Source organism: Bos indicus x Bos taurus, chromosome X, assembly GCF_003369695.1.
Source record: "Bos indicus x Bos taurus breed Angus x Brahman F1 hybrid chromosome X, Bos_hybrid_MaternalHap_v2.0, whole genome shotgun sequence".
NCBI classification, from domain to species: Eukaryota; Metazoa; Chordata; class Mammalia; order Artiodactyla; family Bovidae; genus Bos; species Bos indicus x Bos taurus.
Window position 1 is genome coordinate 68,580,312 of NC_040105.1, and position 24,710 is coordinate 68,605,021.

The 24,710-nt window shown below is 37.9% G+C and overlaps 1 protein-coding gene across 3 annotated transcripts in view; it reads right to left on the reverse strand.

Annotated features, from left to right (window-relative positions):
• The window catches only part of ZDHHC15 (zinc finger DHHC-type containing 15), a 99,380-nt gene that overhangs the window by 25,836 nt on the left and 48,834 nt on the right, over window positions 1-24,710 (reverse strand). For all 3 annotated transcript variants that reach the window (XM_027534310.1, XM_027534311.1, XM_027534312.1), the window contains 6 exons: window positions 16,099-16,168; window positions 14,341-14,373; window positions 13,508-13,628; window positions 8,590-8,722; window positions 6,642-6,768; window positions 4,373-4,476 (listed from right to left, as the gene is read on the reverse strand). In XM_027534310.1, the coding sequence (XP_027390111.1) occupies window positions 4,373-4,476; window positions 6,642-6,768; window positions 8,590-8,722; window positions 13,508-13,628; window positions 14,341-14,373; window positions 16,099-16,168 (588 nt within the window). The remainder of the gene's footprint in view (window positions 1-4,372; window positions 4,477-6,641; window positions 6,769-8,589; window positions 8,723-13,507; window positions 13,629-14,340; window positions 14,374-16,098; window positions 16,169-24,710) is intronic.

Sequence of the window (24,710 nt, forward strand, 5' to 3'; positions counted from 1 at the left end):
TACCCCTAATAGTTTGGTCTCAGGTCAAACAACAGGGAGGGAAGACAGTCCCACCCTTCAACAGAAAATTTGATTAAAGATTTACTGAGAATGGACCCACCCATGAAAAAGCCCCAGTTTCTTCCACTGTCAATCTCTCCCATCAGGAAGCTTCCATAAAACTCTTATCCTTATCAGAGGGAAGACAGGATAAAAATCACAATCAAAGAAAACTAATCAAACTGATCACATGGACCACAGCCTTGTCTAACTCAATGAAACTATGAGCCATGTCATGTAGGGCCACTCAAGATGGATGGGTCATAGTGGAGAGTTCTGACAAAACGTGGTCCACTGGAGAAGGGAATGGCAAGCCACTTCAGTATTCTTGTCTTGAGAACCCCATGAACAGTATGAAAAGGCAAAAAGATATGACACTGAAAGATGAACTCCCCAGGTCGGTAGACACCCAATACGCTACTGGAGAAGAGTGGAGAAATAACTCCAGAAATAATGAAGAGACAGAACCAAAGCGAAAACAATGCCCAGTTGCGGATGTGACTGGTGATGGAAGTAAAGTCTGATGCTATAAAGAGCAATATTGCATAGGAACCTGGAATGTTAGATCCATGAATCAAGGCAAATTGGAAGTGGTCAAATAGCAGATGGCAAGAGTGACATCGACATTTTAGGAATCAATGAACTAAAGTGTACTGGAATGAGTGAGTTTAATTCAGATGACCATTATATCTACTACTGTGGGCAAGAATCCGTTAGAAGAAATGGAGTAATCCTCATAGTCAATAAAAGAGTCTGAAATGCAATACTTGGATGCAGTCTCAAAAACAACTGAATGATCTGTGTTCATTTCCAAGGCAAACCATTCGATATCATGGTAATCCAAGTCTATGCCCCAACCACTAATGCTGAAAAAGCTGAAGTTGAACAGTTCTATGAAGACCTACAAGACCTTCTAAAATTAACACCAAAGATGTCCTTTTCATCATAGGGGACTGGAATGCAAAAGTAGGAAGTCAAGAGATACCTGGAGTAACAGGCAAGTTTGGCCTTAGAGTACAAAATGAAGGAGGGCAAAAGCTAACAGAGTTTTGCCAAGAGAATGCACTGGTCATAGCAAACACCCTCTTCCAACAACACAAGAGAAGACTCTACACATGGGCATAATCAGATGGTCAATAGCAAAATCAGATTGATTTTATTCTTTGCAGCCAAAGATGGAGAAGTTCTATACAGTCAGCAAAAACAAGACTGGGAGCTGACTGTGGCTCAGATCATGAAGTCCTTATTGAAAAATTCAGACTTAAATTGAAGAAAGTAGGAAAAACCACTAGACCATTCAGTTATGACCTAAATAAAATCCCTTATGATTATACAGTGGAAGTGACAAATAGATTCAAGGGATTTGATTTGATAGACGGAGTGCCTGAAGAACTTTGGACAGAGGTTCATGACATTGTACAGGAGGCAGTGATCAAGACCATCCCCAATAAAAAGAAACGATAAAAGGCAAAATGGTTGTCTGAGAAGGCCTTACAAATAGCTGAGAAAAGAAGAGAAGTGAAAGGCAAAGCAGGAAAGGAAAGATATACCCATTTGAATGCAGAATTCCAAAGAATAGCAAGGAGAGATAAGAAAGCCTTCCTAAGTGATCAATGCAAAGAAATAGAGGAAAACAATAGAATGGGAAAGACTAGAGATCTCTTCTAGAAAATTAGAGATACCAAGGGAACATTTCACGCAAAGATGTGCACAAAAAGGTACAGAAATGGTATGGACCTAACAGAAGCAGAAGATATTAAGAAGAAGTAAAAATACACAGAAGAACTACATTAAAAAGATTTTCATGACCCAGATAACCATGATGGTGTGACCACTCACCTAGAGCCAGATATCCTGGAATGTGAAGTAGTGGGCCTTAGGAAGTATCACTAAGAACAAAGCTAGTGGAGGCAATGGAATTCCAGAATGGCACTGAAACATGTATAATATCATATATGAAACGAATCGCCAGTCCAGGTTTGATGCATGATACAGGATGCTTGGGGCTGGTGCACTGGGACAACCCAGAGGGATGGTATGGGGAGGGAGGAGGGAGGGGGGTTCAGGATTGGGAACACGTGTATACCTGTGGCGGATTCATGTTGATGTATGGCAAAACCAATACAATATTGTAAAGTAATTAACCTCCAATTAAAATAAATAAATTTATATTAAAAAATAATAAAAATAAAATAAGCATACCAGTTAAAAAAAATAGATTAGTAGTGAGGAACTACTATATAGCACAGGGAACTCTATTCAATATTCTGTAATAACCCATATGGGAAAAGAATCTGAAAAAGAATTGATGTATGCTATTTGTATAACTGAATCACTTTGCTGTATACCTGAAAGTAACACAACACTGTAAATTAGCTATGGTGGTGGTGGTTTAGTTGCTAAGTCATGTCTGATTCTTGTGACCCCATGGACTGTAGCCCACCAGGCTCCTCTGTCCATGGGATATTCCAGGCAAGAATACTGGAGTGGGTTGCCATTTCCTTCTCCAGGGGATCTTCCTGACCCAGGAATCGATCCTGGGTCTCCTGCATTGCAGGCAGATTCTTTACTGACTGAGCTATGAGGGAAGTCATAAATTAGCTATACTCCAATATAAAATAAAAATTAAATTACAAAAGATGAAAAATTAAGGTAATAAGTGATGAAATGGTCAGAATTTGCTGTGGTAGTCAAATGGGATTTTATTCTATATATGTTTTATTACTTCAATCATTCATATGTTTATGAATTATTTATATTGTTAAAATTAATAAAAAGTCATAAGAACCACAGAAAATCTTCTCAGAACAATACATTGATCTGTCACTTTTCATTTGCAGATTTTTTTCTATGCATGTAGATACATTAATCTCATCAGAGAAATCTCTTTAATCTCTTGACTTCATAAAGGTGTTTCTTTACCTCATATGTTGCTGTACTAAAATAAGGCTGCTGCTGCTGCTGCTAAGTCGCTTCAGTTGTGTCCAAGTCTGTGCGACCCCATAGATGGCAGCCCACCAGGATCCCTGGTCCCTGGGATTCTCCAGGCAAGAACACTGGAGTGGGTTGCCATGTCCTTCTCCAATGCATGAAAGTGAAAAGTGAAAGTGAAATTGCTCAGTCGTGTCCAACTCTTAGCAACCCCATGGACTGCAGCCTACCAGGCTCCTCCGTCCATGGGATTTTCCAGGCAAGAGTACTGGAGTGGGGTGCCATTGCCATCTCCAAAATAAGGCTGGCATCTACCTACTGTACAGCACAGGGTACTATACTCAGTATTTTGTAATAACCTACAAGGGAAAAGAATCAGAGTCAGCAGGGGGAGGTAAAAGGAGTTGCTTGTGTTAATAAGTTCTTTGGACTGGGTACGAGCTCCTTCCTTTTCTATCTATAGATTTGGCACCATTTTGTCTTACTTAGTCTTAGTGACAATGCCTTATTCTAAAACTGGACTTCTGGTAGAGAAATAACTAGATATCTAACTGGGGAAACATTTAGATAGGCTTGTTTCCCACCTCTTCTCCCCACCTCAAGCCTTTTCAGGTCCTTATTCAGCTGTATTCATTCCAGGTACAGTCTGTGATAACTACTGCAAGTTCCCACTCAAAATTTCTGTCAGTTACTACATTATTGGGACCAGCCTGGTACTAACAATATAAAGAAATGTTGGAGGCACAGAAGTAAGCATAATATCACATGGAGACAAAGAACAGGTGGCAATGGAATACATGACATGAGAACTTAACTTTTAGCTCTTCAAAAAATCTCAAGATGACTCAGCAATCTGATGGGAGAAATGTGGAGGGCAAAGTTCTGTTTATTTTTCCTTTAAGGGCTGCCTTTTAGAAAAGTATACTACATGGATGTGTAGCCTTGCTCATATATACTATCATTTATTTTTTCATGCATTAGAAAATTCTAAAGCAGAATGGGAATGAGATTTTAAAGAAAATTTAACCAATGTGCATGAACCAGGGTAGAGTTTTTGCCCAATGATTGCATCAATTCAAGAAAAGCACTACAAGTTATACTGGCAGAATTGTTCACAAACATGCTTATTATGTTTCCTGATCTATCTGATTGGTTATAAGTTATAATATCACAAACTGGCAAGAAACCTTTCAAGCTTTCATCTAATCTTACCTAAGCCACCTATATTTGCTAAACAAATCTGGCTATACTTGCCTTTCTCCATCCAAACGGCACTTATGAGGTTGACATGCTTGCATAATCTTTCTGTACACTATATTCCCACTACACTACATTAGTTGTGTTAACATAGCCTTTATTAGTCTGCTGAGTGGAGAAAAGACTTCCTTCTCAACCTACTTACCTCGGTTGTCATCCTCATTTTCTTCCCAGGGCTCTTCATTTGCTAGCAATGGGTTCTGCGATTCATTCATAGACCTCATAGGGAAGGAGTGTCCATCACCAGGGCTGGTGGGAAAATGAAGGCAGTGAGATCTTGCAGCCTAGACTATTTTATGAAGGTAATATCCCTATTAGAAGTAGGAGGGAGGTTCTTAGAAATATTTAAACCCTTTAGCTTATTGGCTAAAGTCAAACTGGAATAGGCTCTTATAATAGCATCATTTAGTTACTCTATTGCTCTCAATTTCTATATCTCATTTGTTTGTCTGAATCATGTTGACTGTTTTTGTTTTTAAGCAGCTTTTTAACTTGCTTCTCACAATGCCCAGTATAGCAAAATGCACATATAGCAAGTTTCATAAATATAATTTAATGATGATTCCAATTTATACCCCATTATATTATTGCTTTGGCTCTAAATTTTCAAGAAAAATTAGCAGATTCAGAGTCACTGAATTCACTGGAGATAAGCTGCTGTTAATTGGTGATAAATAATAATGATGTCTGAATGCTCTGTTATTTCACTTGTATGACAGAAAAGTTATTAAGGGCTGGGGAGAAAGCACCAGAGTGAGGCATTTCTTAGAGTGCAGATTCTGGGGGCCTATTATCCTACCTCAGAACTGATAGTTCCCTACAGAGGATGTAACTACACTGATTATAGGTGAGTGGGCTTTGATTTTTGCTCTTGTTCTTTATTTCAAAGGAGACTCATTGAAACTTCCCTTTGGTGGAGTGATTGTGTGTGTGTTTGTGTATGTATATGTGTGAGTGGGGTGTAAATAATTGCTGGTAATAGTTATTAATCAACATAATGCAGTAACACAGTTTTATCTTGTGATTATAGCCAGGGCAGTAGGATATACCACAGCTCTTAAATAAATGAACCTGTAAAATATTAACTGGTATAGAGGAACTATTAGGGCAATTCTCTTCATGAGAATTTTTTCTCATTTGCCAGCAAAGTTTCCTCAAATAAATTAACAAATGGATGTCTGAAGAATGGATCTAAAAGGGGACTGAAAGAAGGCTATAAGCTTTGCACCAGAGCTAGTTTGTTGATGGTAGTTTAATCTGGTACATGAAGTCACTCAGAGGACACAAGCTCATCTCTCCTTTATTGGTTTCCCTTCATTCTTGCTGAAATTATAAGAATTACCTACAGTCTCTAAATCAATCTTTGTTTGTTCTTACTTAAATTAAAAATTTTAATCCAAAACTATGAAAAGTGAAGACAAGAGAAATAATTTCTAAGACTATATTACACATAGCACTAAAAGCATTTGGGGGTATATTTTCCCTCTGTTGTTTCTTTTCTCTTTATATTTGTATATATAAAAAAACATAAGAATTCCATGTCTATTGTTCTACTAATTCCATTTCTGGGAATTTTGCTAAAGCTAGAGATAAACTAGACACAAAAATGTCCATTATGCTATTATTTCCAGCCAATAATTAGGTAACAACCTAAACATCTAACAATATGGGAAATATGTATATAGTTTGCTGTCTTTAGTCACTCAGTTATGTCCAACTCTTTGCGATCCCATTGACTGTACCCCACCAGGCTCCTCTGTCCATGGGATATATATCTATATATATATATATTTATATACACATATATATTTTTCCCACTGGATGGAATATGATATAGTCAAAGGTAATGGTTATAAAGACTATGTCACAATAAGGGGAAATGTTCACTGTATTTTAAGTGAAAAATGTAAAATTCAAAATAGTATGTATACTGTGATTAAAAATACATACAAATATATATAGAAAAAATCGGTTGTTTACAAAATTCACTTATAAATGACTTGTACCAGCTTACACTGCCACAAACAAAGCATAAGAATGCTTATTTTATCACACCCTCACCTCCTGATTTATCTTCCCCGGTGGCTCAGCTGGTAAAGAATCCACCTGCAATGTGGGAGACCTGGGTTCGATTTCTGGGTTGGGAAGATCCCCTGGAGAAGGGAATGGCTACCCACTCCAGTATTCTGGCCTGGAGAATTCCATGGATTGACTCTTGCAAAGAGTCAGACATGACTGAGCGACTTTCACTTTCACTAACCTAGTAATAAAAAACTCGGGAAATAGAGTTTTACATTGAACAGATATCTGCTGCATAATTGAACAGATATCTGCTGCATAATACAGTCAAAATTAGATTGCCACTTCAAGTCATGGTCCCACATCAACTTCTTTCACTGGTAATAATTACCTACCTAGACCCAATAGGTATCAACCAGAACTTCTTATTATCTCCAAACACTTGCTGGATATTTTTGACGAAGCCAAGGTTGAACCCATTTTTCTCTGGGCCGCTCATAAACACTGGAGTACAGAAGGCCTCTATGGAAGGGCAGAGAAATTGAAGAAAAGAAGAGAGCAATAATCAGGACTATTATAATTTTACAGCTCTCCATGAACGTGACTTGTTTCTATGGTGTCTTTCTGCTGTGGTACCACAGGCCCCTCATTCTTAGTTATTGCTAAATAATTTAGTAAAAACTAGCATAATTGCTTTACTACAAAGCAAGTTTTTATTAAATGCAAAGAATTGGCACTCTTTTTTTTTTTAAGGCAGAAGAAACAGGATGATAGAAATCAATGAACGGTAATGGAAATAGTATGTATTTTGTACTGCATGTAAGGAGTGAAAGACCAAATCTGAGTGCTTTATTTGAATCTAAATTGTAATAACAGCCAAATGGTCTCTATATTTAGAGCTGGTGCCAAAATAATGACACATAAAGAGACAGTAATGACATTGATTTGGTTTTGAAACATTTCAGAAATGAAGATGTTCACACTGAAGCGTGCAATGTAAGAAACTGAGTTTTACTCCAGAAAAAAAATCAATGAGTGAACTATAATCACCTCAATGACTATAGAAATTGGACCATGTTAGTCCACATTATTTTTAGATACACATTTATCCCATTAAGCAAACATTTTCACTGTTGGATTCTGGCTGCATCTAGCCATTTCCTTTTTGTTCTTTTTTCAGATTCTGTTATCATGAAGCTTTTAGTACTTTTCTATATTGTGCCTAATCTTTAAACCAAATGTGCTAATCTACCACCCTAGCAACTAAGTGCTTCATATATATTTGGTTTAGAAAATAAGTGCAAATACTTCTTAGCTGTCATAATTATTAGCAAATAAATTCCAAAAACATAGTGGCTTTCACACTATATTTTCCTCAAATTTACCTTGGCTAAACATTCAACATATAGACAATTTCTCCTTAACTCTCATGCACTGATTTGTATACAGTATAAATATTTGTTTCACCATGAAAACAACTGTTGTACTGGATCCATCAGAAATACAGTTCTACAAATAACAGCCCAGAGTATAGTGTAATGGAAAATTTTTCATTTCTTGTGCTCATTTTCTATAGACTTACTTGTTCAATGTGTTTATCTCATTCCCACAGTCCCTACACAGGTCCTTGATAACTGTAGATATTCAATGATTTGTTGGTTTGGATTCTATCTCAGGAGAACATTTTTAGAAGTGCTCAATAAGATTTTTCTATCTTTGTTGACTTTGACCTCTGCCTTCTGATGTTCCCTTCTGTGCTGATTCTTTCCTGCACTCCCTTATGTGAACACCTTTCAGAAATTTTTATGCTGCAAATCTAGGGAGCTACCTGGGGAAGGAAATGGCAACTCACTCCAGTACTCTTGGCCTGGAAAATCCCATGGACGGAGGAGCCTGATAGGCTACAGTCCATAGGGTCGCAAAGATCCGACAGTACTGAGCGACTACACTTTATTAGCCAGTGTGTGTGTGTTAGTCGCTCAGTCGTGTCTGACTCTTTGTGACCCCATGGATTGTAGCCTGCCAGGCTTCTCTGTTCATAGGATTCTCAAGGCAAGAATACTGGAGTAGGTTGCCATTTCCTTCTCCAGCTATTACCCAGTATGAACTATAAAAATCAATGGTCACTTTTTATGTGAGGTTTTATTCACTAATGCTCTCTTTAGTCTGTAAGTTTCATTTACTACGGCTTTCTGTGTTTACATCTGTCTCTGTTTGGAGGCAAAGAAATGTCATTGCAGCTGAAATGCTTCATTCAAAGTTTTTCTCTTTCTTGGGAACAATCCACTGGTCACAGGGATATATATTCATTTTTTTTTTTCTAGTCTTAATATCCAATCTTACCTAAGGTGGTTTTGTTTCTGCTGACAAGCCAACAATGGTAACCAAAGAGAATCACAAGGCTGACAAAAAACATGCAGGCCACAAAGAGGAGAAAAAGGACATGGAACTTAGAGCGAACACCAGGCAATTCCCCCTAGAAAAGAAATAGTAAACAGAAACAAAAGATTAAAGTTGTAAGGTTTCAGTAGTTTTCCTGTATTGGTTAGTACTTTTCCATATATATATAATTAAAAATATATTTTGTATAATTTTTACAAAACAGTTCTTTCTGTGGATGACCATTCCACATTATGGATATGCTTTTGGCCTATACAGCCTAAATGGATCTTTGCTTAAGTGCAGTTCAGTGTAAAATAGAGTATATAATGTGTCAGTTAGAAAAGAGTAATGTTATAAAAGAGTATGCTCAGGACATAATTAGTATGCAGTTTCTTAAAGCTTGTACTCCATTTATTTTGTAAATTATGAGTGATTGGCTAGAGGTGATCTTGAGGTTATATCATATGGTTCATCCTCTTGCCTCAAGGTGGCTTACTCTGGAATACTTTATATGTCATGTTTCTTTGGATGTATGTATGTTGAAAATGTCATAGTGATATATGTATGAAGTTAAAATACATAGGTAGTATTTTTAAATGTTCTACCTGTAAGTCATGACCTGATGTTAAAACTACTGCAAATTTTATGTGTTTTCTTAATAGCTGAATGTGCTGGTATGTTACATCCTATGAAACAGCTGTTTAGACAGTAAAATCAAGCAAGATTTGACAGGCAATTGTAGAAGTAGGTAGCTAAAGATTTTCATAGTTAGTTGAGACATCTTATTTTCCATATGGCAACAGTTTTTTTTTTTTTTTTAATGTAGCCCCTCTTGCCTGGAAAATCCCACGGATGGAGGAGCCTGGAAGGCTTTAGTCCATGGGGTCGCTGAGGGTTGTTGGACACGACTGAGAGACTTCATTTTCACTTTTCACTTTCATGCATTGGAGAAGGAAATGGCAACCCACTCCGTGGATTGGGTTCTCCGTGGATTCTCTTGCCTGGAGAATCCCAGGGATGGGGGAGCCTGGGTGGGGTCTCACAGAGTCAGACACAACTGAAGTGACTTAGCAGCAGCAGCGTACTAGAATGAATGTTCTAAAGTTCTATAGCATGCACAGAATGTAACATTTTGTCTTCTAAAGAGAACCTTAGAAAACATTTTCAATTTTGGAGTAAGCAATTGGGAGAATGACTTTTCATTATTTCCCCCTTTCCTGTGCTGATCATTGTTTTGGTATGATGAATTGCTTTGAAATACTTCCAAATGCTCTTGAGTAATAAAGGTGATTCTTGGTTAAAGTCGATGTTGATATTAGGATCTAGTTCTACTACAGTTTGGAAAGAGAAAATTAAGGCTTAGAAACAGTTGGCAAATTCAGATATTACAGTTTTTTTCTTCTTTTTGAAGATATGAAGATATATATATATACACATACATATATTTATTTTGGTGTAAGGAAATATTAGGAGTCTTCTAGAGATTATGTGTTTGAAGGATGAAGATAAGAGGAAGTAAACTAGTCAGATGCTTTCAGCTGAGGGGTGGTCTAGGTGAAATTTGCCTGGGGGAAGAGTACTCCAGGATATAGCAACACCAAGGACTTTGACCTTCAGGAACTTTTATGTGAAGCTCCCTTTTGAAATGATCCCTCTAAAAAATTTGGCTTAACCACTCAAATTGAGTTCAATCGATTTTTCTTTCATTCATTTCAAATTTATAGGAAAGAATCTGCAGTGGTTTTTGACTGGCTGGACTTTTGTTTTCAAAATGTCTACTTTTTTATATTTTAAAGCTCACATTTATTTTACTTATCTTTCATGTTTAAATGGACAATAGCAAATGGCTGGGTAGCAGGGACTGATATAAAGTCAGTTTACACTCTGAGTAGCTGAGCTGAAAGTCTTTCCTCCCTGAATTGCTCCTACAGAAATCTCTTCTGTCCGCCAAAGCATATCTATTGTGTTGTCCTTTGATAAACTCCTTAGATATTTAGTTTTTTTGTTAGAAGAAAGTGACCCTATATTCAAAATTACCTTCTCAGGAGATAACCAAGCTAAATTACTCAAAGCAGTAACCACTAGAAGCAGTTCAGGGGAATACAGGTAGAATAATAGTATCATCTCAGTTCTAAAAGAATTCTTAGTCTCTATGAGGAGATTCTTGGCCCCATGTGAGAGGTGTATATTATTACTTTTTCATAAAGCAAATATCAATTTCCTATCAAAGTAGCTACTCTTTAAGTTATCATTGAGAGGAGAACCACAATCTGATGGTTTTCTGAATTATGTATTCCAAAGGAGGTAGAACTTCTTTATAGCAGGACCGCAATGGGCAATAAGACATGGTACAGTGTTTAAGATTACTGGGCTGAGAGTCAGTTCAAGTTCTCACTTTGAAACTTAGAAGCTGGGTGATCCTGAACAAGTCACTTAGCTACTATGACCCTCAGTTTATAATATTTAAATGAGACTAATACTTCCTTCTACCTACTTCACAAGGTTGTGGTGAGGATAAGATGAGATAATAGATATGAAAGTGCTTTGAAAATGGTAAAGTACCATACAAATGGAGGTTGCTGTTCTTAGGAACACAGCTAATCTCCTTGATACATGGTTTTTAAAATACATGGCACCATTTACTTTTCATTTTAGGGGAAGACTCAATTTAAACTGAGAAAGCCATCTTTAAACCACACCAAAGTGCTCTCTGGCTAGAGAGGCTGCAAAGAAGCATTTCTCTGAACTGTCAATGCCCTTTACATGATGAAGGCAAACCAGGGCATGTTTCCTTGCCTCTCATCTGTCAGTATGAACTAGTCTATTGCAGAGAGAGAAAATGAAGGAATAGGAAAAGGAGAAGGCTATGTTTACCTCTGATAGTGCTTGTGAATACTGGTACATTTCTGAAGATTAATTCATATCCAGATATTATCTTTTAAGAGTAAAAGAAGCATACTGCACTGGGCTAGCATTATGGTATTTGATTACTGGCTAGGTAGGAGGGCCCAAGGCAAATGTATGAAATACAACTAGTTCTTTAACAGTAGCTTACTGTATCAAGGACCAAGTAAAGTCTGTAGTGAAGACCAAGGCTGATACTTTCCCTGCTGAATTGGATGCAGGAGATTTTCTTTATGGTCAAGGTAGTAGTTCAGTATGTGAAGAGAATGCCAAACAGGCAATGGAAACCTGGGCAATAGATAAGAGATCCTGTGATGTGGAAAGTAGCCAAAGAGACACAAGGATGATGAAGCATTTTGTATTTTGGGAAAATTTGTGAGAAAACTTCACTTCTGCTTATACTTTTGTATCCCTGAGTTGAAGATTTTGATATGCATTATATAATTATTGATTCTTAAAGTTATTAGATATGGGAATTGATTAAGCAAGCTGAGGGGAGAATGGAAAGTCCATACCTCTGTAATTTTCTACACTAGTACAGATGAAAGTACTAATTAATAATTTATATATTCTCAGCTATTTAGGTTCTTACTGCCTTGTCTTTCTCCTTTTTTCTCCAGTTTTTAATAACCTAGATTCTAGTCACTTGCTTTACCTCTCTGCTTGAGGTTCTGCTTGAGGTGAGATATTCCTGTTATACAGGCTCTTGTTCAACTCCTAAAGTAATAACTAGTAGCTCTGCCCACAACTTTTTTTGCTATACCAGTTCATTCTGGAAAGCCCTCATCATGTAAGGTTATTTCTTAATAATTGTAGTTGTGGGAAATACATATATTCTGGGGTTCTTTGGCATGAAATTAAAAAAATATATATTTTACTATACTGCTGCCAGATCCTGTAAACATATATGAACTGAAAATTTGCCTTCAATTCTTTTGGGAATAGATGCAATATAACTGATATCTTCAAGCAGAAGAAAGGTGAAAGGATTTTTTAAAAAATATTTCATTATAATTATTGGAATAATGTTTTGAAAGGTAAAGTACTTTCAACATCTGTTTCATTTGATCTTGACAAAGAGCCAGTGAAGCAGGTAGCAGAGCCAGTATGAGAACTCAGTTATCCTAAAAGCCAACCCAGAGTTTGTCAAAGTTCAAATAAGTTCCTTAATAGGGAGAAACTGGAAAAATAAGTTCATGTCTCACTTATTTCTTCCTTTTCATTTGGTCTTTTGTGAAGATGAGTTAATGAATCTTTCCAAAAGGAATAGGGCTTCCCTGGTGGCTCAGATGTTAAAGCATCTGCCTGGAATGTGGGGGACCCAGGTTCGATCCCTGGGTTGGGAAGATCCCCTGGAGAAGGAAATGGCAACCCACTCCAGTACTCTTGCCTGGAGAATCTCATGGAGGGAAGAGCCTGGTAGGCTACAGTCCATAGGGTCACAAAGAGTCGGACACAACTGAGCGACTTTCCTTTCCTTTCCTTTTCCTTTCCTATAGGAATAGGAATCCAATAGGAATTAAATCTCCTTTGAACAGGGAATTAGAAAGTATTTTCTGGGAATGAAGGAGTACTTTGTCAGCCTTTGTCTCAGGAAACTAGGGACTTAGAATTAGTTTCAACATTTTTCAAACCTAAAATTGGTAAGAAGTAGATTTTTAAAACTTGATTAGATAAATACATTGTAAAGAATCAGTAAGAGTAAAGAGATTAGGTTCCTGGAGGCCCAACAAGGTTCTCATATGTAATAGTAAATTGTTTAACTGACATCTAAATAATAGTCTCCTAAATCTCAGAATATTTAACATGGGAGACTCATTTACTGTTTCTTCCTTTCTGATTAATTCAGTACTAACTACTAAAAAATGTTAAAAAAAAAAAAAAGTAATTTGAACAAGGTGACAGATTGGAGCAGGTGTATTTATTCTGGGGGTGGGGACCAGAAGGGGAGACCCTTTGGGATTATTTAACTTACTCTCCAGTATTTGATGAAATAGCTGAAGACCGTTGTAGCAATGTACAGGCAATAGAGAACAGAATAAGCTAAGAACTGAAGGAAGAATTTATAGTTGGAAAATCCAATGCAGTTATTAACCCTAAAAAAGGGAAAAAAAAAAAAAAGAAAAACATTTGAAATCAGGATCCATTGATTTAGAACACACTGAGAGACAGTGAAATATGTTACCCCTGCTGCTTCATTTTCTGCTGTACAGAAAACAGAAATTGAAGTCCCTTAATAGGAACAGATTGGAAAAATAAGTTCATGTCTCACTTGTTTTTCCTTTTATTTATAGACACAGAAACACCTGACCTATATAATAGGTTCCTGACACACCCAAGCAAACCTGGATCTTGGATTCTGAAAACCTACTAGAATCTCAGCAACTATACTTACTATAGTATGGTATATTCTCTTTATCGTGGTTTCATACTGGTTCTCGGGGTCAGACATACAAAATTTGGAAAAGAATTGCTTAAATTAACAATCTAGAGTATTTCAAACATCAAAATGCTAAAAACAGAACTGAACTGTGTAATGTCAAAGAGAACTATCTGTGCTCTCTTTCATTATTATAGCTAATGGACAAGACACCATTAATTCTGTGACACCAGGAATTCATTGTCACACCATTGGTCGTATATTTATTCTTCCTTTAAAATGTTATGCCTTCCCTGTTACCTACACAAATACAAAGTTCAAAGAATTATGGTAGCAGAAACAGGCATTTTACAACTATGCTTAGGAAAGTAGGCATATTGAGTAACTTTGACCCTATTAGATGAGAGAAATGAATGAAAAGGACATACCATGGGCAATGATGGTCCATTTTTAAAACACACCTACAAAAGGAACAAAATACAGTGTGATAAATTTCAGAATTGAATTCAAGGTGTCCAGCAGTACTTTTACATGGTACCAGTACACTCATTTCTAGATTTCCACTATAGCTTCTCCAAAACTATTGTGTCCTCAGTTGTTCCTAGGATAAGCCAATCACTAAACTTTAGGATCTTGTTGGCAGCAAGTTACATGCCTAAAATTCAAACTTTAAAAGCCATTGGGAACTATAGGATATTGACACAGAGAATAGGTGCAAGATATCTCCCCTCACTTTACTTACTTAGTTGAATAAAAGTAAAAAATAAAACATGACTACAGCCTGTGCTTGAATCAAGGTTAAGAGAAACATGGATGAAACAAGCACTTAAGAAGGACATGAAGATTATATTTATTAGCATAAAACTGGGATTTTACAAAGCTGGAGGAATTTGAGTAATAAAATTAAGTAGCATTGACTTAGAACCCCACAAGATAAAATTATTATCCATGCCCACATGTGCTTCCCTGATGGCTCAGTTGGTAAAGAATCCGCCTGTAATGCAGGAGACCCCGGTTCAATTTCTGGGTTGGGAAGATCTGCTGGAGAAGGGATAGGCTACCCACTCCAATATTCTTGGCTTCCCTTGTGGCTCAGCTGGTAAAGAATCTGCCTGCAATGCGGGAGACCTGAGTTCGATCCCTGGGTTGGGAAGATCCCCTGGAGAAGGGAAAGGCTACCCACTCCAGTATTCTGCCCTGGAAAATTCCATGGATTGTACAGTCCATGGGGTCACAAAGAGTCGAACATGACTCAGGAACTTTCACATATTGATATAAGTAAATGATTGAATAAATAAATGAGGGAGAAGAGACAAATCTCCCATGTAGAGGAATTCCACATAATTTTTGTAGATATTGTGCCTTCAGGGTGGGGTGGGGGGAGGATAACATTCCTTTAGTGTTGGCAGCACACCGAAACTTCCTTCTACAGAGTACATTATGGAAGATAGGGTGGAGGAAGAGTAGCTTTACAGTGAAGAAATCCACAAACACTCCTCAGTCAGATGATTAGCACTGCAGTGATAAGTTATGTCTATAGTACTTACCCTTGATATGACTCAATGAATATGACTCTTAACCTCTCTAGTCTTCCTCTCCCAAAAGACATTACCCAAATCTAATCATGAGAAAAATATCAGACAAATCCTGAGAGTATTCTACAAAATATCTGACAATTCTAAAAACTGCCAAGGTTATCAAAAATAAGTAAAGTCTGAGAAACTGTCACAGCTAAGAGAAGCCTATGAAGACATGACAACTAAATGGTAACCTGGAACAGAAGACGGGTGTTAGAGAAAAACTGAGGAAATCTAAATAGTGTATGGACTTTGGTTAAAAATTTTTAAAAAATTAATGTTGGTTCATTAATTTTCACAAATGCACCATATTAACACAAGATAATAATAGGGGAAATGGTGCAGGACATATGAAAACTATGTTTACAATAATTCTATAAAGCTAAAACTGTTCTCAAATAAAATGTTTATTTTTAAAAATGTGGTTTGATTTCTCTTATCTTTAGAATAATTTGAACCATCATCATCTCTATTAGGGTATTTGGCATGTACTCAACATGACTGAAAGGAAATGCTCTTTGGGATCAACATATTAGGATAAGTCACTTGATTGTCAAGGCAATCATCAGTGGCCAAGCTCAGCCCAGGGGAATTATTGCTGTCACTTACATGGCACAGACAGAACAGTGGTGGCAGCGATCTGGCTTTATCAAATGGCACCGGTCACAGAATCTTACAGCTACAGGAAAAATAAGGTAGTTAGCATTGGTTAGGGATCAATAAGACACCAAATATCTTACTAGCCTATCTAGATGACTTGTTATACACTGATTACAGATACCCAAACTCACCTCAGTTCAAGTAAACAAGCAAAAGATCACATAAGACAATTGTGGTATGTATTTTTTCCCTGTTGGATAAATCTTAAAAGCACCTTTTGGAGGATGAGTGTAAGGGGAAAAGTTTTCATATCTGGATATTTGATCATAAAATTCTGTATTATGAAACAAACTATACTGTCAATTACTTGAGTTATTTTGGGGAAATCATTTACCCTCTGTTTAATCCAAATTTCCTATCTGAAAACAGAATTCATCATCTATCTCCTGTCTCCAGAGGTTGGGCTGTATCAGGAGGATAAAACTCCTAAGGTATGGTAAAGAGGGTGGTTCTTAGAATAAGAATTTGAATAATAGAAGAGACATTCTAGAACAATTAGTTCAATTGACCATTCTGCAGATAAAGAAAATAAAGACCTGAGCCATATCAAGTGACTTAAACAAAGTCACATAGTAAGCAAGTGACAGTGGCAGGGCTGTGACTTGTAGAGTTTTCATGACTCTTTAGTTCAGGATTCTCTTCACTTTGTAAATATGATATAAATAATATTTCTCCTTCCCTCTCTACCTTCTTCCTTCTTTTCTTTATTTCCTTAGATAAAAGACAGTTTCCTTTCCTTCTAATTTTCTCTGTGTTCATTGATAGAGTATGCCTATTTAATGTGATTATTAAGTTTAACAAAATTATGAATAATTTGAGCTAATATAAAAATTCCATCTAAAGTGTACCTTAAGCACACATAACTGATTCAACATAATGAACTATTAGTTCAGCAGAGTTTCTGTGTTCATTCTACAAGGGACATGCATGTTTAGGTCCTTCAGCATGTTTTTAAAAATATGGTCAAATGCCACTATCAAGTTTAAGCCACTATCACTTCTAATTTAGAAGACTGCAATAATTCCTAATTATTCACTTTGCTTTCATTCTTGCCCCTTCACAATACATTCTTTACAGAATAGCCAAATGATTTGTCAAAATCTAAATGAGATCTTATCACTCTCTACTAAAAACCTTCAATGGATTTCCAACACTCTTAGCATGGCAAGTCCTCATTTTTTGTCCAAGCTGCGTGGCTTGCAGGATCTTAGTTCCCCAACCAGGGACTGCACCTGGCCCCAGCAATTGAAAGCGCTGAGTCCTAACCACTGGACCACCAGAGAATTTTTACAAGTAATTTTTTCTTATTTGAGTCCCAGATCATATGACATTGCCTCAGAGAAGCCCTCTCTATAACTGTGTATCAAGGATGTGAACAAATGCTTCAACGTTTGAGGGAACAGTGATTAGTGAAGAACCTCAGGATTCATGCCTTGTTTAAAGAGGCACTACCCACTTGGCTCTAGCTAATTTTTGCCATTGGGAAATACAGATCAAATGTTGCCAGTGTCTGAGTTTTCAAAAGAAGTCAGAAATGTGGATTTTCATGAAGAAATATTTGAATTGTTAAAAATTAGTAAAAAATGCAGTTTTAAAAGACATATAAGAGATCAGAAAGAATACATCTCTGAGTCCAATTCATCCCATATAACTCTAGTTTGTAATCTATTCTCTGCCACACCATTCTGCTTACTACTGTTTGGAATTATATAGATAATTTCCTGACTATTTCCTTTTCACCATATTTCAGTATGCATGAAGACTTTTTAAAAACCAGCATGCACTAATCCTCTAACAAAATAAACAATAAATATTTAAATACAGTGGAAGTGAGAAATAGATTTAAGGGCCTAGACCTGATAGACAGAGTGCCTGATGAACTATGGATGAAGGTTCGTTACACTGTACAGGAGACAGGGATCAAGACCATCCCCATGGAAAAGAAATGCAAAAAAGCAAAATGGCTGTCTAGGGAGGCCTTACAAATAGCTGTGAAGAGAAGTGAAAAGCAAGGGAGAAAAGGAAAGATATAAGCATCTGAATGTAGAGTTCCAAAGAATACCAAGAAGAGATAAGAAAGCCTTCCTCAGTGGTCAATGCAAAGAAATAGAGGAAAACAACAGAATGGGAAAGACTAGAGATCTTTTCAAGAAAATTAGAGATGCCAAGGGAACATTTCATGCAAAGATGGGCTTGATAAAGGACACAAATGGTATGGACCTAACAGAAGCAGAAGATATTAAGAAGAGGTGGCAAGAATACACAGAAGAACTGTACAAAAAAGATCTTCATGACCAAGAAAATCATGATGGTATGATCACTCACCTAGAGCCAGACATCCTGGAATGTGAAGTCAAGTGGGCCTTAGAAATCATCACTATGAACAAAGCTAGTGGAGGTGATGGAATTCCAGTTGAACTATTTCAAATCCTGAAAGATGATGCTGTGAAAGTGCTGCACTCAATATGCCAGCAAATTTGGAAAACTCAGCAGTGGCCACAGGACTGGAAAAGGTCAGTTTTCATTCCAATCCCAAAGAAAGGCAACGCCAAAGAATGCTCAAACTACCGCACAATTGCACTCATCTCACACGCTGGTAATGCTCAAAATTCTCCAAGCCAGGCTTTAGCAATACGTGAATCGTGAACTTCCAGATGTTCAAGCTGGTTTTAGAAAAGGCAGAGGAAGCAGAGATCAAATTGCCAACATCCGATGGATCATCGGAAAAGCAAGAGAATTCCAGAAAAATATCTATTTCTGCTTTGACTTTGCCAAAGCCTTTGACTGTGTGAATCACAAAAAACTGTGGAAAATTCTTCAAGAGATGGGAATACCAGACCACCTGACCTGCCTCTCGAGAAACCTATATGCATGTCAGGAAGCAACAGTTAGAACTGGACATGAAACAACAGACTGGTCCCAAATAGGAAAAGGAGTACGTCAAGGTTGTATATTGTCACCCTGCTTATTTAACTTATATGCAGAGTACATCATGAGAGACACTGGGCTGGAAGAAGCATAAGCTGGGTGCTTGTATCAATAACCTCAGATATGCAGATGACACCACCCTTATGGCAGAAAGTGAAGAGGAACTAAAAAGCCTCTTGATGAAAGTGAAAGAGGAGAGTGAAAAAGTTGGCTTAACATATCAATAACCTCAGATATGCAGATGACACCACCCTTATGGCAGAAAGTGAAGAGGAACTAAAAAGCCTCTTGATGAAAGTGAAAGAGGAGAGTGAAAAAGTTGGCTTAAAGCTCAACATTCAGAAAATGAAGATCATGGCATCTGGTCCCATCACTTCATGGGAAATAGATGGGGAAACAGTGGAAACAGTGTCAGACTTTATTTGCTTGGGCTCCAAAGTCACTGCAGATGGTGACTGCAGCCATGAAATTAAAAGATGCTTACTCCTTGGAAGGAAAGTTATGACCAACCTAGAGAGCATGTTCAAAAGCAGAGACATTACTTTGTCAACAAAGGTCCATCTAGTCAAGGCTATGGTTTTTCCAGTGGTCATGTATGCATGTGAGAATTGGACTGTGAAGAAAGCTGAGCGCCAAAGAATTGATGCTTTTGCTTTTCAACTGTGGTGTTGGAGAAGACTCTTGAGCGTCCCTTGGACTGCAAGGAGATCCAACCAGTCCATTCTAAAGCAGATAAGCCCTGGGTATTCTTTGGAAGGAATGATGCTAAAGCTGAAACTCCAGTACTTTGGCCACCTCATGCGAAGGGTTGACTCATTGGAAAAGACTCTGATGCTGGGAGGGATTGGGGGCAGGAGGAGAAGGGGATGACAAAGGAGGAGATGGCTGGATGGCATCACGTGAGTTTGAGTGAACTCCAGGAGTTGGTGAGAGACAGGGAGGCCTAGCGTGCTGCAATTCATGGGGTCGCCAAGAGTCGGACACGACTGAGAGATTGAACTGAACTGAATATCTAGATTATATTGAAACATCCCCAATTGCCATATGGGATCTTAATAAATATTTGTTGAACAAGTAAATGATAAATAGATGAACATAAATGTCTAACAGTATACTTCCCAAACTATGAAACATGATCTTCCTTTTTAGAAACATTAGAATTACTTGCCAAAAAACCCCTTGGTTTTCTTTTCCCTTTTAAGGACCTTTATCCATTTATTTATTCTTGTCATTTAATCATCAATGTAACTTTTTGATACAGGCAGTATTAACCCCATTTAATAGGGGAAGAAACTGGGGACTGAGAAAGGTCAATTGCTGAATGTCACATAGGGAGGAATAAATAAGACTTTTTCATGTTCTCACTAGTTATTTTACATATTTGGAATCTTGAAAAATACTATAGATGATATTTGTAAAGTAGTAATAGCATTACAGACAGAGAGAAAAAAGCCTTAGTTTTCAAATTTTATAAGGTGAATTAATCAGCTAGTATTGTTCCACTCATGCAGAAGAAAACTAACAATAAGACTCCATAGTGAATATCACCAAAGAAAAATGAAGACATATCTCTGCACAAACACTTGTACAAGAATTTTCATAGCAGATTTACTCATAATAGCTGACTACTGGAAACAATCCAAATGAGCATCAACTGGTAAATGATAAACAAATTATGATATTCATACAATGAAATACTACTCAGCAATAAAAGGAATGAAATACACAAGAATGTGAATGAATCTCAAGAATATTATGCCGAATAAAAGAAGCCAGATACAACAGTACATACTGTGATTCCATTTATACAAAATTCTAGAGTAGGTAGAACTAATTAACAGTAGAAAACTCTTAAAATAGTGGTTGTCTTTCGTGGTGGTGGTGGGAATGATTGGGAAGGAGCATGAGAGAACTTTCTGTGGTGTGGTAATGTTTACAGAAGTTTTGGTTACACAGGTGTATACATTTGTCAACACACTGAATCTGTTAATTGTCAAAACACTTAAGATCTGTGCATGTTTTTTGTATGTAAATTTCACCCAAAAAAGAATAATAAAATATTTAGGTGGATCTTGGGTACTTTTCCATGGGGATGGTCTTGATCCCTGTCTCCTGTACAATGTCATGAACCTCTGTCCATAGTTCATCAGGCATTCTATCTATCAGATCTAGTCCCTTAAATCTATTTCTCACTTCCACTGTATAATCATAAGGGATTTGACTTAGGTCATATCTGAATGGTCTAGTGGTTTTCCCTACTTTCTTCAATTTCAGTCTGAATTTGTCAATAAGGAGCTCATGATCTGAGCCACAGTCAGCGACCGGTCTTGTTTTTGCTGACTGTATAGAGCTTCTCCATCTTTGGCTGCAAAGAATATAATCAATATGATTTCAGTGTTGACCATCTGGTGATATCCATGTGTAGAGTCTTCTCTTGTGTTGTTGGAAGAGGGTGTTTGCTATGACCAGTGCGTTCTCTTGGCAAAACTCTATTAGCCCTTGCAGTGCTTCATTCTGTATTCCAAGGCCAAATTTGCCTGTTACTCCAGGTGTTTCTTGACTTCTTACTTTTGCATTCAAGTCCCCTATAATGAAAAGGACATCTTTTTTGGGTGTTAGTTCTAAAAGGTCTTGTAGGTCTTCATAGAACCATTCAACTTCAGCATTACTGGTTGGGGCATAGACTTGAATTACTGTGATATTGAATGGTTTGCCTTGGAAATGAACAGAGATCACTGTCGTTTTTGAGATTGCATCCAAGTACTGTATTTCAGACTCTTTTGTTGACCATGATGGATACTCCATTTCGTCTGAGGGCTTCCTGCCCGCAGTAGTAGATATAATGGTCATCTGAGTTAAATTCACCCATTCCAGTCCATTTTAGTTCACTGATTCCTAGAATGTCGACGTTTACTCTTGTCATCTCCTGTTTGACCACTTCCAATTTGCCTTGATTCATGGACCTGACATTCCAGGTTCCTATGCAATATTGCTCTTTACAGCATCAGACCTTGCTTCTGTCACCAGTCACATCCACAACAGGGTATTGTTTTTGCTTTGGCTCCATCCCTTCATTCTTTCTGGAATTGTTTATCCACTTATCTCCAGTAGCATATTGGGCACCTACTGACCTGGGGAGTTCCTCTTTCAGTATCCTATCATTTTGCCTTTTCATGTTGCTCACGTGGATCTCAAGGCAAGAATACTGTAGGGGTCTGCCATTCCCTTCTCCAGTGGACCACATTCTGTCAGAGACCTCTCCACCATGAAATGCAAAAAAGCAAAATGGCTGTCTCAGGAGGCCTTACAAATAGCTGTGAAAAGAAGAGAAGCAAAAAGCAAAGGAGAAAGGAAAGATCTAAGTATCTGAATGCAGAGTTCCAAAGAATACCAAGAAGAGATAAGAAAGCCTTCCTCAGTGATTAATGCAAAGAAATAGAGGAAAACAACAGAATGGGAAAGACTAGAGATCTCTTCAAGAAAATTAGAGATACCAAGGGAACATTTCATGCAAAGATGGGCTTGATAAAGGACACAAATGGTATGGACCTAACAGAAGCAGAAGATATTAAGAAGAAGTGGCAAGAATACACAGAAGAACTGTACAAAAAAGATCTTTATGACCAAGAAAATCATGATGGTATGATTACTCACCTAGAGCCAGACATCCTGGAATGTGAAGTCAAGTAGGCCTTAGAAAGCATCACGAACAAAGCTAGTGGAGGTGATGGAATTCCAGTTGAACTATTTCAAATCCTGAAAGATGATGCTGTGAAATTGCTGCACTCAATATGCCAGCAAATTTGGAAAACTCAGCAGTGGCCACAGGACTGGAAAAGGTCAGTTTTCATTCCAATCCCAAAGAAAGGCAATGCCAAAGAATGCTCAAACTACCGCACAATTGCACTCATCTCACACGCTAGTAATGCTCAAAATTCTCCAAGCCAGGCTTTAGCAATACGTGAATCGTGAACTTCCAGATGTTCAAGCTGGTTTTAGAAAAGGCAGAGGAAGCAGAGATCAAATTGCCAACATCCGATGGATCATCAGAAAAGCAAGAGAATTCCAGAAAAATATCTATTTCTGCTTTGACTTTGCCAAAGCCTTTGACTGTGTGGATCACAAAAAACTGTGGAAAATTCTTCAAGAGATGGGAATACCAGACCACCTGACCTGCCTCTTGAGAAACCTATATGCATGTCAGGAAGCAACAGTTAGAACTGGACATGAAACAACAGACTGGTCCCAAATAGGAAAAGGAGTACGTCAAGGCTGTATATTGTCACCCTGCTTATTTAACTTATATGCAGAGTACATCATGAGAGACACTGGGCTGGAAGAAGCACAGGCTGGAATCAAGATTGCCAGGAGAAATATCAATAACCTCAGATATGCAGATGACACCACCCTTATGGCAGAAAGTGAAGAGGAACTAAAAAGCCTCTTGATGAAAGTGAAAGAGGAGAGTGAAAAAGTTGGCTTAAAGCTCAACATTCAGAAGATGAAGATCATGGCATCTGGTCCCATCACTTCATGGGAAATAGATGGGGAAACAGTGGAAACAGTGTCAGACTTTGTTTGGGCTCCAAAGTCACTGCAGATGGTGACTGCAGCCATGAAATTAAAAGACGCTTACTCCTTGGAAGGAAGTTGTGACGAACCTAGGTAACATAGTCAAAAGCAGAGACATTACCTTGTCAACAAAGGTCCGTGTAGTCAAGGCTATGGTTTTTCCAGTGGTCATGTATATGGATGTGAGAGTTGGACTGTGAAGAAAGCTGTGCACCAAAGAATTGATGCTTTTGCTTTTCAACTGTGGTGTTGGAGAAGACTCTTGAGAGTCCCTTGGACTGCAAAGAGATCCAACCTGTCCATTCTAAAGATCAGCCCTGGGTATTCTTTGGAAGGAATGATGCTAAAGCTGAAACTCCAGTACTTTGGCCACCTCATGGGAAGAGTTGACTCATTGGAAAAGACTCTGATGCTGGGAGGGATTGGGGGCCAGAGGAGAAGGGGACGACAGAGGATGAGATGGCTGGATGGCATCACCGACTCAATGGATGTGAGTTTGAGTGAACTCCAGGAGATGGTGATGGACAGGGAGGCCTGGCGTGCTGCAACTCATGGGGTCACAAAGAGTCGGACACGACTGAGCCACTGAACTGAACTGGGTACTTTGGAATGCATCAAAAAATAAGATGGGATTTCTGTTGTGGTCCAGTGGTTAAGAATACACCTGCCAATGCAGGCGACATGGATTTGATCCCTAGTCCAGGAAGATCCCACATGCTGAAGAGCAACTAAGCCCATGCGTCACTACTACTGAAGCTTGCACTCCTCAACAAGAGAAGGCACTGCAATAAGCAGCCCATGCAATACCAGGAAGAGTGGCCCCCACTCCCTGCAACTAGAGAAAGCCTGCATTCAGGAATGAAGACCCAGAATAGCCATAAATAAATATTTAAAAAATAAGATGGCTTGCCATCATTTAAAAGTCTACAAATAACAAATGCTGGAGAGGATGCATATGGAGAAAAGGGAGCCCTCCTACTCTGTCTGTGGGAATGTAAATTCATATGGCCACTATGAAGAGCAGTTGGAGGTTCCTTAAGAAACTAAAAATAGAACTACCG